The sequence below is a fragment of the Pezoporus wallicus genome, unplaced genomic scaffold (genome assembly GCF_028554395.1).
Source record: "Pezoporus wallicus isolate ANWC-B61680 ecotype Strahan unplaced genomic scaffold, APGP_CSIRO_Pwel_v1 contig_5524, whole genome shotgun sequence".
Taxonomy (NCBI): domain Eukaryota; kingdom Metazoa; phylum Chordata; class Aves; order Psittaciformes; family Psittacidae; genus Pezoporus; species Pezoporus wallicus.
Genome location: NW_026636622.1, coordinates 1,479,467 through 1,497,795, shown reverse-complemented (window position 1 = coordinate 1,497,795; position 18,329 = coordinate 1,479,467). Strand labels below are relative to the sequence as shown.

Sequence of the window (18,329 nt, the reverse complement as noted above, 5' to 3'; positions counted from 1 at the left end):
TTTTAAACTGTTCAGGGCCCCAGAATGCTAAGGGATGTAGATAGTATAACATGGAGGAGATCAAATACTTCTAAAGTAACAAAGCCAGGATCTTGTTCATTTCATGAACTGGGATCTGTTATTCACCAACTGCAAACATAAGCCTTGGGCATTACATATGCTAGAGAAAGAAACAAACAAACAAAAAAAGCAAAAAAGCAAGTTACAGTCTGCTGGTGTTTCCTGATGCCCTTTAAGATATTTTTAAGTTGATAACATAAGGTGTGCCAAAACATTCTTAACTATCAGAGAGCCTCATAGCCCTCAGGGGGAAGGAGAAGCCTAATAACCTTTCGGTATAAAAGTCCAGATGCAATCTGAAGACATTCACCAGCCATAAGTCATCACCTTAAGCAGGAAACAGTGTGCTAGTCAAGTTGTCAAGGGATACACCACTGGACTGAACGCAACATTTTTGAAATCCATCCACGAATCCAGAGGGCAAAATTCAGTCTTCCCCCCCCCCTTTTCAAAATTATTCAGTAACATGCTACAGTCAAAGTATTCAGGGAAAATACAGATCAGAGCAGTAAGTAGAGCTGCCATTCTTGCAGAACATTTGCACTGTTTGTGTCTAATAACTGCCTAAGGGAAACCAGGGCCTCCATGAACTTCTGCAAAAAATAGTAATTCAATTCAAATCCCCTTATATAGCAAGCCTGGAAATACTGGCAGCTAATTGATACTTCTGTTGACGATGACTGAAGTTGTCATGGTCCACATGGGCCACAAAAACTATTTTTGCAGTTGGATAAAACATTTTCAGTAGACTTACAAAAGGGGTTACCCTGTAGGAAAAAATTAGTATCTTTTGTTTTTTTTTTTCCAGCAGATCCCTAAGCAGCAATGCAGCAAAAGGTTTGAGCAAACTCCTTCACCCCCATAACCAGATGGAAGAGGCAAATTCCAGTTCATTAAAAGCGTGCATTTAGACAAAGGCTCGTGGCAGGGCAAATGTACAGAAATGCATGCAATACTATACTCTGTCTACAGAGCACAGTATTAGCTTCACAGGCTAGGCAGTAACACTGTTAGGGAACTCTTGCTTGCCGATTTGCTCCCGATAAACCAATGAGCAATAGTGGCTAATTTCCTTTTACAGGACGCACTCACACTCAAGTGACTCAAGACATAGCCCACAACTAACAGCGAGCGTCCAGGCACGAGATAGAAAGAACCAGCGCCATCTAGTGCTCAGGAGCAGACGGAGCAAGCAGAAAATACAGAGCAGATAACAATCTTTTGGCGCGGAAGTACAGAATACACACTTCCAAGGAGGCTCAGGCTGCACACAGCTTGCAAGTAAAAAGAGACTGCAGCTGGCAGAAGCTAACTAGATTTACCTGTCACTACCTTCATGCTAGGACTTTATTAAAGGTCTTCAACCCAAGCCATAAAGAAATAACAATTTCCAGACTGTGACTGATCAAATTGCATGCTTTCTTTGCATTCTGAGCACTCCTTCAGAAAGACAGTTCAGAGAAGACATCTTAGGTTTCTCCTTCCTTGATAATGGAAAGTCTTTCTCATATTCCAAAAGACAGCTATCAACTTCTAGTGACATACAAGTATTTGCATGCTCTCAGCTGCACTCCAGACATCTAGAACTGTTAAACACAGATCAGACAGTACCCTACCCTACAAAACCAAGACCATCAGTCTTCTCCTGCTGGTCAGTGCAGTGCATGGACACTGACATCCACAGATTTCTCTTGCTAAGTGTTTCCACAGCACACTGCTGAAACTACATTGCCTCATTCTTTCTAGTAGGACCCAGAGCTACTTAATTTTGGTGCCATTTCCCTGGTTAATATGCTGAGTGACAAATCCCAGAAGACTAAATAAAACTGAAATATCAAAATCATCACATATTCAGATATGCACAGTCAGTTATTAGCCGTAGACTTCAGGAGAAAATTTAATTACCACTGGCAAACTCAGTTTCCTGCTGTTAGTTAGAAGTGCAATTTGCATTGAATAATGGAGAACATGGAATGATTTTTAATGTCTGAATTTCTAATTTTCCCAGCAGGTATTTTAATTACACACTATCTCAACAGGAACAGAGATAAAAAGGCCACAAAAATAACTTAATTGGTGTTGATCACCTGGGACACAGAAGTGTACCACAGAGCAGACTGCTTTGCAGGCATCGTTCAACCTACTGGGACAAGGCAAACAAGCTGTCACTCTGACTGCTCAGTATGACACTGCCTACAACACTGACAGACTCCCTACAGAACAAATAGTCAACAATTACTGTCTCTGTAAGAGCTGGGACTCCCACCTTCTGATTCTGCTTTTCTTGATTTCCTACTTACTATGCAGAACAAACAATGCAGTGAAATTGCTTCTGCACAAACCCAATACGAAAGTGCTTGGATGAGGCATTTTATTATGCCCCAGCCTGACTTCTGGCAGAACACAACCACTAGTCCAACTTTAAAGTAGTAACTCTTGAATGCAGGTCCTTTCCATGAGGGCAAACTGCCTCTATTGAGCTCAGTCTCTAACTGAGAAGCATGCCACAGAACTCTGACCTCTAAGGCTTTGAAAATAAAACTTCTACATGTGAATCAAGCATAGGCAGTCATCTTTGCTCTGTCTGCAAAGACCTGAGACCACAGTTCTGAAGGGGACCAAGCTGCCTCACTAAAAAGGGGGCTGGTAGCATTGCTCAACTAGGGCACAAAAAGCCACCCAAAGGTGCAGTTTTCAACAAACTTAGTTGGATCAACCTGAAGTCTGTTTTTTGTTTTTTCTTTTTTTTTTTTTCCAGTCATAAGAGCTGAAGTGAGAGATGGGATTAGATATTGTTGATGAAGCAAGGAAGAAAGGGGGAAAGCAAGACCTACCCCTTCCGCAGCAGTTTCCAGTAAAATCAAATTAAGATTATCACAAAACCACAGTCGTTTTCACAGGAAGGCCCAGCTAAGAGATGTCACTGCTCACCTTGTCAGAAAACACTGTTGCATGACAGGAATTAGCTGTCATCAGTGATCAGGAAATACTAAGATGTGTACTGTAAGTTTTGGTCAGGAATTTTTCAGGGTTCTCGTAACTATAAACAAGCCTTTTTGTTGAAATGGAAAAGGGCACGTCTTGTTTGGACAAGAGCATTATTCTACAATAATTTCATAGTAAAAAAAAAAATCATGAAGAAAACACATTTTTCCTAGAAAAAAAAGCCCCAACAAAATAGCAGTTACTGAAATACTTGCCCACTATGCAGGCGAGAAATTCAGGTTTCTGGCCTAAACCCAGTGGAACAGAAACTATTCCTGTGTCACAGGAGTAGACATTAGCCAGAAAGATACCAGGTAATCCATGGAAGATTTCTTGTTCATTTTTCTGTCTTTCCTCTTTTATTCTCCATTGAAAGACCACTTGAATCCATTCTGGAGCATAACAGCAGGATCTTGTTAAAAGTCACCAGGTTCTCTACAAAGAAAAGCTATTCTCCAATCAGTTGGTAAGAGCCCCTGCCATACCTAAAGATAATATTTTTTACCTGCTAACTTCTGAACCTTTTCACCACTCACTTTCATGACTCTGAAAACCTTGTTATATCAGAGAATTATCTCTGATTCTGCAGAGAAACTTGAGCATCTCATCTCATAGTGCTGCAAAGACCAGAGACTAAAACCAAGCAGACTATTTGCCACAGGACACTAAAAGCAGCAGCTTCCTAAATGCCCCAAGGTCTCACCTTTTAAACCATCAATACTTCTTAAGACATTCTCAGAGATCAATCCCTATGCTTCTTACACACTGCATTACCCACTCTGAAAGGCGCTGTACTCCCAGGCTAACACATAGTTGATTTGTTGCCCCTAGTAATCAGTCAGGTGCTGTTCCTGTTACCAGATTTGGACTCCTCTCCCAAGCAACATACAGTAGCTATTTCCATTCCGAAATACCAGCTGCTGTGCAATGATTACCCCAAATGGTTAATGCGTTACATCTAACCTCATACCTAACCTCATGATTTCACTGAAAACATTGCCCACTCTACCTGCTAAAGTGCGCTGGATCACCAGAGCAGTGAGCCTATAGCTTGCTCTGCCATTCTACTTTGAACTTCACTAGATGTAAGGGAGGAAAGCAGGAAGGGGTTAAAGAGGGTTCAGAAATTTAGTTTCCCCAGAAAAGAAGATTGAGAATATCTCTGCCAAAAGAGGTATTTTAGAGGAAGCCCTGCCACCAGATCTAACACCGGTTTGACTGTTGAACTGTTCCACAGTCCCTCATGTCCCTAGTTAACCCTTCTCCCAGCTGCACTGCAGAGCTTAGAAATAAACCTGATGAAACATGAATAACACACAATGCACATCATTAGTTCTTGTTACTCAGCAGAAAAATCAATACATGCTCTGTTACAGCATAGGACATGTTGTTACTCTAGTCCCTGTACTCTGAAGAAACAGCTCCCGCAGCCAAGCTTTACACAGCCTGTAGCAGACAAAAGGTGGGAATATCCCATCAACAATTCCAACAATGAGGTTGCTGAAAGCCTTAGCTATTGATCATTAAATAGGGGTTCAGAGGTAACTGGTACCACAAACTTCAGAAAACTTTGGATAGTTCCTCATTTGGAGATCTCGGCCTCTCCTCTTCTCCAAATAAGCTAGTATCAGGACACTATGGAAACATTTAAGGACTGCTGCATTCTGGTCTTAACTTGGTTACTTAAAGCTCTGCTGCTTACAAGCACAGTAAAATCCCATATCCATATTTACAGCCATGGAATGTACCTATATTTACAAGATCCCCACTTAGTTAACTAAATAAAAAAACTAATAATCTCACCATCCCTATAGAAACTATATAATCCTAGTTTATAGTAGCAAAAATGAGGGACAGTTAGGCAAATACATGATCATGGCCATACATCCAACACAAGGGAAGATGGGAGGTGATGGAAAATATTGATTTGGACTCTGCAAATTATTTATGCTCCCTTTCCTATCTGGCATCCATCGAAGAGCTGTTCATTATGTTGGGCGTTCTGCAGGCTGGCAACCATGCAGAACAGTCATTTCAGAACACACACACACACAAACACACAAAAAAGGCATTTATGCCAGAACCAGCACAGAATAGATGCGCTGTGAACAGAACAGGGAACTCTTCAGGCCACATTCTCCAGTGACATCTGTGCCAAGTCACATTTTGTATTGGCTATTTATAGCATTTTTCAATACTTGCTACAAACACAAATGGATTTAGCTCCACAAGGTAGGAAAAGCATCTCAATTTTGCAGGCAGGACAGTGGTGACTAAGACAGAATCATTTTTCCAGGGACATAGATAACAACGTCAAAACCACAAGTTGAACTCAGATGTCCTGAGATTCACAACTATGCTGTGAATAGTATTGCTTTCTTCCACCCTTCCGGATAGCCTTTTTCAAGTAGCCATGTGGCATTGCTTTACCAGATCCAATGAAGCAATAGCCACCTGGCAGTTCAAGACAACTCTTTTGCATCCTACAGTAATAAAACCTGACAGGTTGAGCAAGAAGTGCCCATCTGGAACCAGAGGGCAAACTCAAGTCTGCAGGAAAATTGACCAAGCCAGTCCATGGCTCAGTTAATTATTTCAGATCACTGTCAGAACATATGGGATCATTCACAATCACAACCACACAAATGCTTTCACACCCAATGTCCACAGTCCTTCTACAACATCATGATCTTGGGAAAATGGTACAGATGATGTGTCACATTCAGAAAGTGAATCGCAATTCCTAGGACATTATCTATACAAGCAACACTGTAAACCCAATGCCCTGCTGTTTGTAAGGCTCTGCCTATGAAGAAAAACAAAAAGGAGGCATTAACAGATGCAGTGATAAGGAAAACAAAAATAATTTTTTCCTTCCCCAAGTACCTTCCTGTCTGTCAAACAGAATGCTGTGACTGAATTACTGCAAAACCCTGCCTGCTGGTATAGATTGAAAACCTTGCAGCACTGCGTATGCTTGCACTGCCTAATACTCTGTTAAAAGGGGTGTGCAAGACAGGCATTTTAAGGAAACCTGACAGGGGGTAAGAGAAAGACCTCAAATACATGGATAAATGCACACCCACCTCCACAGCAGTAACATTCAACTGTAAGGACTAAATGTTCCCTGTGCTCTCCATTCAATTTAAAAATAACACGGTGGGAAAATGGTACCAAGAAGCATGGGTAGGTAGCCCATGCAGAAGAAACGGACTGTAATGCATGACTGAGCCAGTGCACTCATGTAACATTTTCGCAGTCAAATTTGTCTCCCTCTTTGTTTTTGGAAATTCAGTCTTCAGGTACTGAGAGATAGCTGTGGAAGGACATTGGGGTCAATGGCTCAATGTCCAGCTGGAGACCAGTAATGAGTGGTGTCCCTCAGGGATCAGTGTTGGGACTGGTCTTGTTCAACATCTTTGTCGCTGACATGGACAGTGGGATTGAGTGCGCCCCTCAGCAAATTTGCTGATGACACCAAGCTGTGTGGTTCGGTTGATACGCTGGAGGGAAGGAATGCCATCCAGAGGGACCTCAACACACTTGTGAGGTGGGCTGATGCCAACCTCATGGAGTTTAACCATGCCAAGTGCAAGGTCCTACAGCTGGGTCAGAGCAATCCCAGGCACAGCTACAGGTTGGGCAGAGAAGAGATTCAGAGCAGCCCTGCGGAGAAGGACTTGGGGGTGTTGGTCGATGAGAAACTTAACATGAGTTGGCAGTGTGCACTTGCAGCCCAGAAAGCCAACCTTATCCTGGGCTGCATCAAAAGGAGTGTGACCAGCAGGTCAAATGAGGTGATCCCTGATCTACTCTGCTCCCGGCCCCTCAGTAGACTTACTCAGATGAAGGGTGATCCTGCCCCTCTACTCTGCTCTCGTGACACCTCACTTGGAGTATTGTGTGCAGTTCTGGTGTCTTCAATGTAAAAAGGACATGGAACTGCTGGAACAAGTCCAGAGGAGGGCCACGAGGATGATCAGGGGACTGGAACACCTCCCATATGAAGACAGGCTGAGGAAGTTGGGGCTGTTCAGCCTGGAGAAGAGAAGGCTGCGTGGAGACCTCATAGCAGCCTTCCAGTATCTGAAGGGGGCCTATAAGGATTTTGGCGAGGGACTCTTCATTAGGGACTGTAGTGATAGGACAAGGTGTAATGGGTTAAAGCTTAAACAGGGGAAGTTTAGATCGGATATAAGGAAGAAGTTCTTTACTGTAAGGATGGCGAGGCCCTGGAATGGGTTGCCCAGGGAAGTTTTGAATGCTCCACCCCTGAGGGTGTTCAAGGCCAGGTTGGACAGAGCCTTGGGTGGCATGGTTTAGTGTGAGGTGTCCCTGCCCATGGCAGGGGGGTTTGGAGCCAGATGATCTGAAGGTCCTTTCCAACCCTAGCTATTCTATGATTCTATGACTATCCTGGTTCATCTTTCTCACTCCTCTGGTCTAACACTGGTAGTGGTGCAACAGCTTTCTTCTCTATAGAACCTGCCACCTGAAACAATCTCCAAAATATCCTGCACTGAAATACACACAGAAAGATCCTCCTCTCCCAGCCACAATCAGGACTGATTAAAGTGAATAGAAATTGTCCTGTGCTGCAACAGGGAACTTAACTCTATATATACCTCAGAAATACTAAGCCAGTGCATAGGACACATTTACATGGGAGCTAAAATGCCTTCAAGAATTTCACAGTAAGACTGTGGTGATAGATCATTAGTTTTCCTACCTAACAAAACTTCAACCTCTCTTCCATGGCAGGTCATTGATTCTCTTAAACCGTTTATCCAAAAGTGAAATACTTTGAAACTTTTTTTTTCCATGTTGAACTAGGGAGGACTAGTATATGTAAATGAAATACATCCAGATACTGCACACCCTTTTTCCATTACTTCTGTGCTGTGCTGTCAGCTTGGGAGACCACATAGCACTCCAGACAAGGAGCCCCCTCCAAACAGAAAATCAAGGAGCACAGTGCATCTCAACTACTAGTTTTATGAGGTACCACAGAAGCATTACACCCAAACCAAAGAACACCAGGTAGTCTGTCAGTTTCCCAGTCTCTAAATAATCAGGCTAGTGTATCAAAGTGTTTAGAAGTGATCAGAACAGTTCAATTATCATTAATGACAACCAGTGGGAACGAGATGATGTTATGTTGAAAGCACAAGGAAGTGCTGTCCTACCTGGGGCAATTTCAAAGAGATGTTTCCCTGGTTCATCAGGATTAGGTGGCAGCTCATTCACCTGATTACCTTGCAGTAGTATCAAGCCCTGTAAGGGACACAAACACCAGTGAAAGGGGAAATGCTACAGAGAGGATGGCAAAAGTAAGATAAACATAACAGACATAGCAAATTTTAACCCCAGTTTTCCACAGAGCCCATCTCCTTTCCACCCTTTTGAGCAAAAAAAGATTGAGCTGGCCATGCACCTGCCTCACCAATCTTTTCTCTCACACTGAGCACTTCTGATAAAGTGGTCTTTCCTCTAGAATAATACTCTGAACATGCATAGGAGATTTGAGTATTCATAGCTTATAGAACAACAAATACTACTCTATATCCAACCAATCTGCATCACCCCTCCAGTGTTGCTATGTTTAGAAAAAAAACCAAACAAACAAAACAAAAGATGATAAAAATTCCAGAAGCAAAATTACCCTGCCCACACTGCATATATGCAGACTGTTCAATGATGTGGACTACTGCTATTCCATCTACAGAATATAAAAGCAAAAACAATCATAAAAGAAAAAAATAGAAACTGTGAAGCCATTGTTCACTGAGGCCTCGAGTTTAGATATCCTTGGTTTTAAGGAAATTGTGTGTTTACATTTTTGTCTCAATTGTTTCCTTGTATTTAAAAATTAAAATTCTGTCCTTTGTGTAACAGCAAGAGCTGAGGTTGGATGTTCTGTACCACATTGTAAATTTGTGCATAATGCATTTGACATACACAGATTTGAAAAGAAAAAAAAAGCCTGAACAATGACAGAAACGACCACTCAGAAGACAGCTAGAGATATTCAGCCAGACTCTGCAAGGAGCTGAAACCAGCACCTGCTGGCTCCACAAAGCATCCTAGAGAAGAGTGAAGCGAACATGATAAATTTTTGTGTGCATTCTCTCCACATAATATTTGCCTGATGCTGGTAACTAGAGCAAACTGTGAGCAAGGCATGCTGAAAACAGTGAAAGACTATTAAATACTCCAGGTTGCATGCTACTCAGCCCATAAATTTATTGTTCACCAGGAAATACGATAAGAAGGAAAATGATGGAAGACAGATTTAAAAAAAAATAAGAGAAAAAGGAATCAAAAGAGATACTAAACTAAGCTTCAAATGCTATCTAGCAGTACCTTCCTCTCTGCCCCATTCTGCAATAGGCAGTGCAGCCCAAAATAGCAGTGTCTGCAGACCCACTGAGCAGACATTTATATTCTTTCATGCTGCAGCCCCTGCACTAAACATAGATGTTGCAACTTGCACACCTGCTGTGCTCCAGGAGAGAGGAAGGAGAAGGATTAAGACCTGAATGGCATTCTTCTTCCGTTTCATATGCTGAAGGAAACAAGGAGCACTGCCCACCAAAATTCCAGAGCTGTTATGAGACCAGATGGGGAGCTTGTAAAGGGCTGAGATCGGACAGGGCAAATGGGCAGAGAAGTACCTCTCCACACTGTAACCTCCACCATGAAAGTTACCCCCCCTTGTTCTACCACTACAGTCCCTGATGAAGAGTCCCTCCCCAGCATCCCTATAGGCCCCCTTCAGATACTGGAAGGCTGCTATGAGGTCTCCACGCAGCCTTCTCTTCTCCAGGCTGAACAGCCTCAACTTTCTCATCAACTTTTGATGCGGACCAGCATGCGGTTGGCTTTTTGAGCTGTGAGCACACACTGAAGCCAGCTTGTGTTTAATTTCTCATCGGCCATCGATTAAGTGAACACAGCATGATTTTCAGACAGGATCCTGAGTTTTGCTCCTACCCAAAGCTGAGAGTTTTTTTGACATGGAGCAGTTCTCCTTTGACAAGTCAGTTCTCTGAAACAAAAATGGTTTAATCAAATATGCTGAGGCCCACACTCCCTCTAAGCAAAACTACCCAGTTTCAAAGTGGGTAGGTCCTACAAGCCAGTACAAAATAAAAATTAGGTCTTCCTTATCCGATAATGCAAGCATAAGTCCCCATTTGAAACAGTTACCTAAACTTCACATCTATAATCAAGCAGAACTCAGGCCTTGATTCAGATTCCTGTATTACTTAAGAAAAAGATGTGCTTTTGTGGTCTTCTTCAGTGAGACAAATCTTTGGTATATGAGCATGATGTTTACTCTAGAAGAGATTACAGAAGCATAAATTGTTTGAACTAACATTCCTAACCCTAACCAAAACATTTCTGAGTAAAAATACACTTTCTTCTCAATCCTTTTCCAAACATATTTGATTCCATATGGCCTGTACAAAGTCCTCATTTGGGTGACTGGTTTCTTAGTCTCACTTTAACAAGTTTTGATGAAATGGAAAAGAGGAAGACCACAAGCAGAAAAACAAACCACAGACACAGAACAGTGGAATGAACAAAGGACTTGCTGGGGACTGTTCTCCAGTATAGCTACTTCATCCTTATCAGTGTGCACCTCATTCAGGTTGCAATGAGGTTGCAGCAAGTTGAGCTGGTAGCATAACAACTCGGACTAGGGAAATAAAATTAAAAGAATGATTCTTCAGAAAGGAAAATTGAGGGATGCTTACTCTACCTATGAAAACAAGAGAAGTCTGCAACCTAGGGTCATCTCTGGAAAGTAATTTTCGGTCATGGGTGTATAGATAGCAAGGATCTTCCGAACACCTCCTTGAGCATTCCTCTCTGCACATGGCAGCGGATTGTGCTGTCTCTTTTATCCTGTCCTTTTAGGGGACAGGAGACTTCTCCAGAGGGTATCATAGTACCTAGCTCACAGCTGTCCAATCTGTTTGGCACACTGTGGAAAACTCTAAATAAACACTCTGAAAAGATAGAAAAACACCCAGTTCGTATTATCAGGGAGAGTGTATCAATTCTGGCAGTTGCCGGCACTGGTAAAAAGATATTACTAACTTTAAACAGATTGATGTACCCTTGTCCAACAGCCGCTCAGACTGCATTAGCAATCTTGCTTGGGAAGTAAATTAATGATGGATTAAATCAGTTTAAATTCTCCAAGGTCTAACTTGATATATGCCAAAGCATACCCCAGAAATAAACTTCAGTTCATGACTAGGTTATTCCTCCCTCCCTCAGGCTTTGGGAGCCTGAGGTGGCTGAGCACTCAAGGAACAGGCAATATTTTACAGACCTTCCAGTAAGTTGAAGGTCCAAATCCAATTCTGGATGACAGAATCACCTTGTACCCTTTTGGGGCATTGGTGCTTTGAGGGAAAGTCTTAAGAGCACAGGCATTCATACCTTAAAGTTCTTACTGTAAGAAGACCAATTGAGACTTTCTTCACTGAATCAGGCTCTGGAGAGCCAGAGCTTAGAAAAGCAAAGCTGTGACAAAGGAAACATGAACAGAAAGCTTCCTTTTCTTGACTAAGTCCCTGAACAAACACAGCTGGTGCCAGAACCCTGATCATCCTAATTCTCATACCATTACCTTTAACACAACACATCAGACACTGCTACAAATGCTTACAAGATGGGAGAGAAAGAATGGTGGGGCTCAGATCTGCCCTCAGATATGTATTTCTGAATCCCAGGGCAAGGATGATGAACTAACTACATTAATTTCTTTATTTTAGCTGAACATTGAACAAAATTTCTGCAACAGCTTTCTGAACCCATATTCTAGGGATCAAACAGCCCAAGCTAACCAACAACCAGACTTGGCCTTAGTCTCAGACGATGGACAAGATGGAAGACAAATTGCCTCTTAGCAGGCTGAGGATAGACCCTCCATGGTTCAACTGATCTTAGCAGAACAATTAATTAACTGAAAAACTGAGTTAATCACTGTCTTAGATCCTCATGTCTCAGGCCAGGAACAGAGAGCAAAATAACTTAAGGAAACGCAAGCTCAGAGCAATATTAACATTCTGCTTACCTTATAATTTTCCAAAAGAAAGGAAAAAGTGAATGAAGATTATGAGAGGAAAAATAACTCTCCCCTCAACATTCATTTCTCCTGTGTTCTTGACACCTTCAGATTTCCTCATCAAAAAAACAAAAATCCCCCCCAAAAAAACAAACATCCCCCTTCCCACAAAAATCCACAACAAAACCAAACAGAAAAGCCCACCACCACACCACATACACCAAACCTTTAGTTTATTAAGATTCCACCTGAATTTATCTGACAGTCCAGTTTTGTCACAATCCCTTTTTTAGGGAAAAAAAAAATTGAAAAGTTTCTAACATTACTGGAACTAGATTTTGTTTGGGGGAACATTTTGTGAATAGCAGACCTTAAAAACTTCTAGAGTCAGTAGTGGGAAATAAAAAGAAGACTTCTGAAGCTGAATGTATGTTAGAAACCCCTAAACAAAGGGTATAACAGATTTCTGTTTTGTGGAGGATTTTGGGTTTTGTTGTTGCATTTTTTGTTGGTTTGGGGTTTGTTTTTTTTTTCTTTCTGTCAAGCTATACCTACAAATCACGCTGGACCAGAGGGTTGCAGAAGTACCTGTGGGTGTGAGTAACTGCAGCACTTCCACTTGCATATTGCTCATGGAGTAGATGGAGCAAGGAAGTCTGGATATTTCAAAGATTTTCCAGGTACTGGCTGCCTTTTTCAGCCAAAACAAAACGCTCTTCATTAGAAGCTAATAACCTCCACAATGACTTGGAGGATGAAATTCCAGTCTGTTTCATATGTAAGTACAGCTTTGCTCCTTCACCTTGCAAAGTACACCTTAGATTGGAAAGGGAAAGCAGATAGCCATGAGATAGATTTTACTGACAAAAAATGTTCAGAATAAATGCGGATAGTCTGAGAGGACACAGATGTGCAGGCTCACACAGAAGTCTTGGAGAAGAGGGAAAAATGACAAAACGTCCTGTTATTACGAGATATTGCCTAACACAGAATCATAGAATACTTAGGGTTGGAAAGGACCTTAAGAACATCAAGTTCCAACCCCCCTGCCATGGGCAGGGACACCTCCGACTAAACCATATCACCCAAGGCCTTGTCCAACCTGGTCTTGAACACTGCCAGGGATGGAGCATTCACAACCTCCCTGGGCAACCCATTCCAGTGCCTCACCACCCTAACAGGAAAGAATTGCCTCCTTATATCCAATCTAAATTTCCTCTAAGTTTTAACCCGTTACCCCTTGTCCTGTCACTACAGTGATCTACAGTGATCACTACAGCACCCCTACAGCCCCCCTTCAGATACTGGAAGGCTGCTATGAGGTCTCCACACAGCCTTCTCTTCTCCAGGCTGAACAGCCACAAGTTCCTCAGCCTGTCTTCATACGGGAGGTGATACAGTCCCCTGATCATCCTCATGGTCCTCCTCTGGACTTGTCCCAACAGTTCCATGTCCTTTCTATGTTGAGGACACCCGAACTGCACACAATACTCCAAGTGAGGTCTCATGAGAGCAGAGTAGAGGGGCAAGATCACCTCCTTCCACCTGCTGGTCACACTCCTTTTGATGCAGCCCAGGATATGGTTGGCTTTCTGGGCTGCAAGTGCACACTGAAGCCAGCTCATGTTCAATTTCTCATTGACCAACACCCCTAAGTCCTTCTCTGTAGGGCTACTCTGAATCTCTTCTCTGCCCAACCTGTAGCTGTGCCTGGGATTGCTCTGACCCAGCTGTAGGACCTTGCACTTGGCATGGTTAAACTTCATGAGGTTGGCATCAGCCCACCTCACAAGTGTGTTGAGGTCCCTCTGGATGGCATTCCTTCCCTCCAGGGTATCAACCGAACCACACAGCTTGGTGTCATCGGCAAACTTGCTGAGGGTGCACTCAATCCCACTGTCCATGTCAGTGACAAAGATGTTGAACAAGACCGGTCCCAACACTGATCCCTGAGGGACACCACTCATTACTGGTCTCCGGCTAGCCACTGAGCCATTGACCACAACTCTGTGTGCATCCAGCCAGCCAGTTCTTTATCCACCAAGTGGTCCATCCGTCACATTGATGTCTCTCCAATTTAGATACAAAGATGTCTTGTGGGACAGTGTCAAACGCTTTACACAAGTCCAGGTAGATGACATCAACTGCTCTACCCCGGCCATCAGTTCTGTAGCCCTGTCATAGAAGACCACCAAATTGGTCAGGCAGGATTTCCCCTTAGTGAAGCCATGCTGGTTGTCACCAAGCACCTTGTTGATTTTCATGTGCCTTAGCATGCCTTGCAGGAGAATCTGCTCCAAGGTTTTGCCAGGCACAGAGGTGAGACTGTAATTCCCTGGGTCATCCATTTTCCCCTTCTTGAAAATGGGGGTTAACATCCAGTTAATTTCTATTACCAGCCTCAAATGTCACAGCTGTCTTTCTAAGATATGTGCCCACACTTGTACTACTGTCCCTTCATTCCAGAGAATCCCAACCAACAGCAATCTATAGGTTCCGAAAGTACATCTCACATGCGGGATACATGCAGTCCTAGTCTAAGCCATTATGAATCCTAACTTGCACCTGGTAGAATAGTCAGAGCATGGTTGTGCACCATCCTGTACAAAATTGTTTCCCTCAGCGATAAATGTATGACAACCCTGCTCCCCGAAAGAGACAGGATTAAAGAAACTCTTTCCAACATGACTATCTGAGGCAGCTCCTTCCTCATCATGTTCACTGGTACAGTTCAGAAGTGGCCAGCTCTCCTTATGTATTGCCTAGGAAGATAAGGTACTCCTCTTCAAAGCGCAAAATCCAGTTGTTGCTTGCAGAGTCCTGAGCAACAGCAGGTACATCATCAAGTTCAAGTCTTTCTAGCCTTTACACAGCAGGTTATCCCTAATGATGGATCAAATCCCTGATTAGGTAAGAGCAAGATGCAGCTAACTAACATGCTCATGCACTTACCATGTGTGTGTCAGGCTCACAGGGAAAAACTCATTTCCATTCTCACTCTACAGTGAGATTTAGGTGTGGCAGTTAAGCACACAGCTGCATCAAGCAGTAATAATAGGCTATAACAAGTGTGTGGATTGTGATATTACACAGGCTGTCTGTCACCCTGTAATACTTGTACTGACTCATCAGGATGCAGCAGTAGAGGGACTTTATCTGTCTTATTCAATTATATTCCCTCTGTTCAATCACCCTGGTTAAAGGCCTGACAGTCAAAACAATGAATACATGAAATACACTGGATAATATACTACATCAGCTAGGAAAAACCTTAGCTCAGATACTGCAACAATATTTTACAAGCATGTTGAAGAACCTGAATAAGAAATTCTTCACCTCAGCTGTAAGCTTTATCCCATCCTGCAACACACCTCATCACCTTAAGTGCTGTATATGTAGAATTGTCAGAGAAGCAGAAATTAATCCTGAATCTAGTGCCAAGTCTAGACTGCCAACTACAATATGCTCAGCTCTGCATTTCCCCTAGGTACAGGAGCACTGTCCTTTTTTTATAACTTGTTCTAGGGAACCACTTTTAATTGTAAGAAGTTGGTACTAGAATAGTTACAAGCTTGCAAAAAGGCATGTGAAGCAGCCGGAAGTTATTAAAAAAAATCCATTAATACTTGGCTTGAGACATACTTGTGCAATATTCACTTCATTAAAACTGTTTAAAATATTCACTAGCAAAAAGTTACATGCCCATAGGAAAGTTGCATGGTGACCTCCTATTACCCTTTATGACCTGCAAACTGTTCTACAGCTACTCAGCACATAGTTAATTAGAATCTCCTAAATCATTTGCAAGAATAAATGTGCTTTGGTAAGCTTCCCTGCACACATTTGCTGTCCTGTGGACAAACCAATATAGCTGATCTAAACTTTAAATTAAATTTAAATTACTAAATTTTAAGTAGCCCTACTGCGGTTCAATTTACTCAATTATCATTTAGTGGTTGTTAAGTAATGGTTGCTAGCAGGCTGTCTAGCCACTTGCCAACCTCTTCTCTCATTGCTAGCTCCTTATCATTCTGACACTCTTTCCTCTGCAGGTTTTCTTCCTGCAGTCTACTTTGGGATGGCTCTATGACACTGTTTAATTTGTACTGCACAACAGGACTTAACCTGTTTCCACCAGGAAAAGTGTTCTTTCGTTCATGCTGCATAAAGTATAGAAGTTTTGACAAAGGAAGTTTTGACTTCAGACAGTTTGGTTTTCCCCCACTATAGACATTTTTCCCCAGTCTACTAAATTAGTTTTCACTATCGGACTCACACTTCTCCCAGACACAGCACAAAACCTGCATACATTCTTTCTCCTCAAAATTTGCATAGAAAAGCAATCATTCCCAGGTGCATATAAAACACACTAAACCACATATTACACAGCCCATCCTCAAGTTCTACATGATGGCATATAACAAAACCTACATATTCTACCCACACAAGTTAGCCCATCTCTTGGTTTAATATTGGATAGTTGGGAGATAATGAGGCCCAGCTGACTAAGCAAGGTTTTTCACTCCTGCCTCAATAATCTAGGACTCCATAGCTCTTTCTGTCTGTCCTGGGTTCAGCAGTAGCAGTCACGTTTCTCCCTCCTGGTAGCTGGTGCAGTGCTGTGTTTTGACTTTTGGCCTGGGAACAGAGCCGATAGCGATGTTCTGGTTTGGCCAAGGACTTTGTGAGCCTCATGCTCTGCCAGGGAGGAGGGGAAGCCAGGAGGAAGCAGAGACAGGACACCTGACCCAAACTGACCAAAGAGGTATTCCATACCACAGCACGTCATGCCCAGGATGTAACTGAGAGTTACCCGGAAGGACTAGGAGACTGCGGGGTTGGAGGAGGTATGGGTCAGAGCTTGGTTGGGCTGGGGGGGGTGAGTTATCAGTTGGCTGGTGGTGAAGTGATGTATTCTCTTCCCTTGTTATTTCCTTTATCATTATTATTGGTGGCAGCAGCAGTGATTTGTGTTATACCTTAGTTACTAAACTGTTCTTATCTCAACCCGTGGGAGTTGCATTCTTTTCGATTCTCCTCTCCATCCCTCCGGGAGTAGGGGGAGGGCAAGAAGGGGGGGGAGAGAGTGAACGAGCCCTCTGCCTGGTTTTAAACCACGACACTGTCAAACTCCAGTTTCACAGATGACCATAGTAAGGTTCGAAGGTCAGTGTTCCCTAATGGGTAAAGAAACACCTTCTAATCTTTTCCCAAGCTGTACCATTTGCCTGGGTAGTACCCAAGTCTCCCTGCAATGCCTCTTGCCATTGAGCCTCTTTAAGTGTGCATGGTTTTGGCTAGGATAGAGTGCAACTGAAGTGAGCTGTCAATCAAAGCAGTGACTATGACCCACATAGAAGTCACAAACAAGACACCCTACAGTTCTCTAGTCATACCTGAGGTTTAGTTTCTTCTTCGTCCTTGTAATAGAAGAGCTGGTCCCCACGCAACACAAACCACCGCTGCTGCCAGTTCTTCATAATGCTCCTCTGTTTCTTCAGCCAGCCACACTTCAGCACACGTTCTTGAGGGTTTGGAGAAGAAGGTCTGGGGGGAGGCCCAATCTGTTCACCCATCACCAAACTCTTTGACCGGGCTGATAAAGCAATTACAGAGCAAATGAAACAAAGAAATAAGTGTAAGAACATACAGAAAGACTAAATAACTGTTCCAGACTTTCTTCTCAGACATGGAGAGAACATTACATGCATGCTCACTCTTTGAATAGGTACCTGTTTTTCAAGTTGTACATTCAAGTTCTTGATAGTCAAACAGTAACATTTTGGTGCTACTCACTCCAGTAACCTTCTAAGTGACAGAATACCTTGACCAAGGTTTCACTGCTCATGCTACCCTTTTTTATGATAAGTCATTACTGCCTTCCAGTTCTACATGGGAATAATGACATTGCTGTCTCCTGAAGGGATATGTACCCAGTGAGAATGTCTAAGTGTGGTAAGGGAGAAACAGAAAAGAAGGAAGGAGAGAGTATAAGAAGATATTCTCACTCCATACCATACTATCCAGAATGCTTAAAGTCACCTCACTCTTCAGGGCTTTCTGACACTGAAGCAGAAAAACACAACGAAAATTAAAAAAAAAAACAAAACAACAAAAAACTCAAGATAGAAAAAACATGTGAATCTCAGGAAAGACTTCAGAAGAAGAAAATAATGCTAGTTTTCTTCCTCTCCTCCTCTCA

General features: G+C 42.7%; 1 protein-coding gene across 4 annotated transcripts in view; it reads right to left on the bottom strand.

Annotated features, from left to right (window-relative positions):
• Positions 1-18,329, bottom strand: part of ARHGAP22 (Rho GTPase activating protein 22) — a 161,521-nt gene that overhangs the window by 114,135 nt on the left and 29,057 nt on the right. For all 4 annotated transcript variants that reach the window (XM_057401051.1, XM_057401048.1, XM_057401050.1 and 1 more), the window contains exons 2-3: positions 17,524-17,723; positions 8,232-8,319 (exon numbers count right to left, since the gene is read on the bottom strand). In XM_057401051.1, coding sequence (XP_057257034.1) covers positions 8,232-8,319; positions 17,524-17,703 — 268 coding nt within the window. In that variant the 5' untranslated portion in view covers positions 17,704-17,723. The remainder of the gene's footprint in view (positions 1-8,231; positions 8,320-17,523; positions 17,724-18,329) is intronic.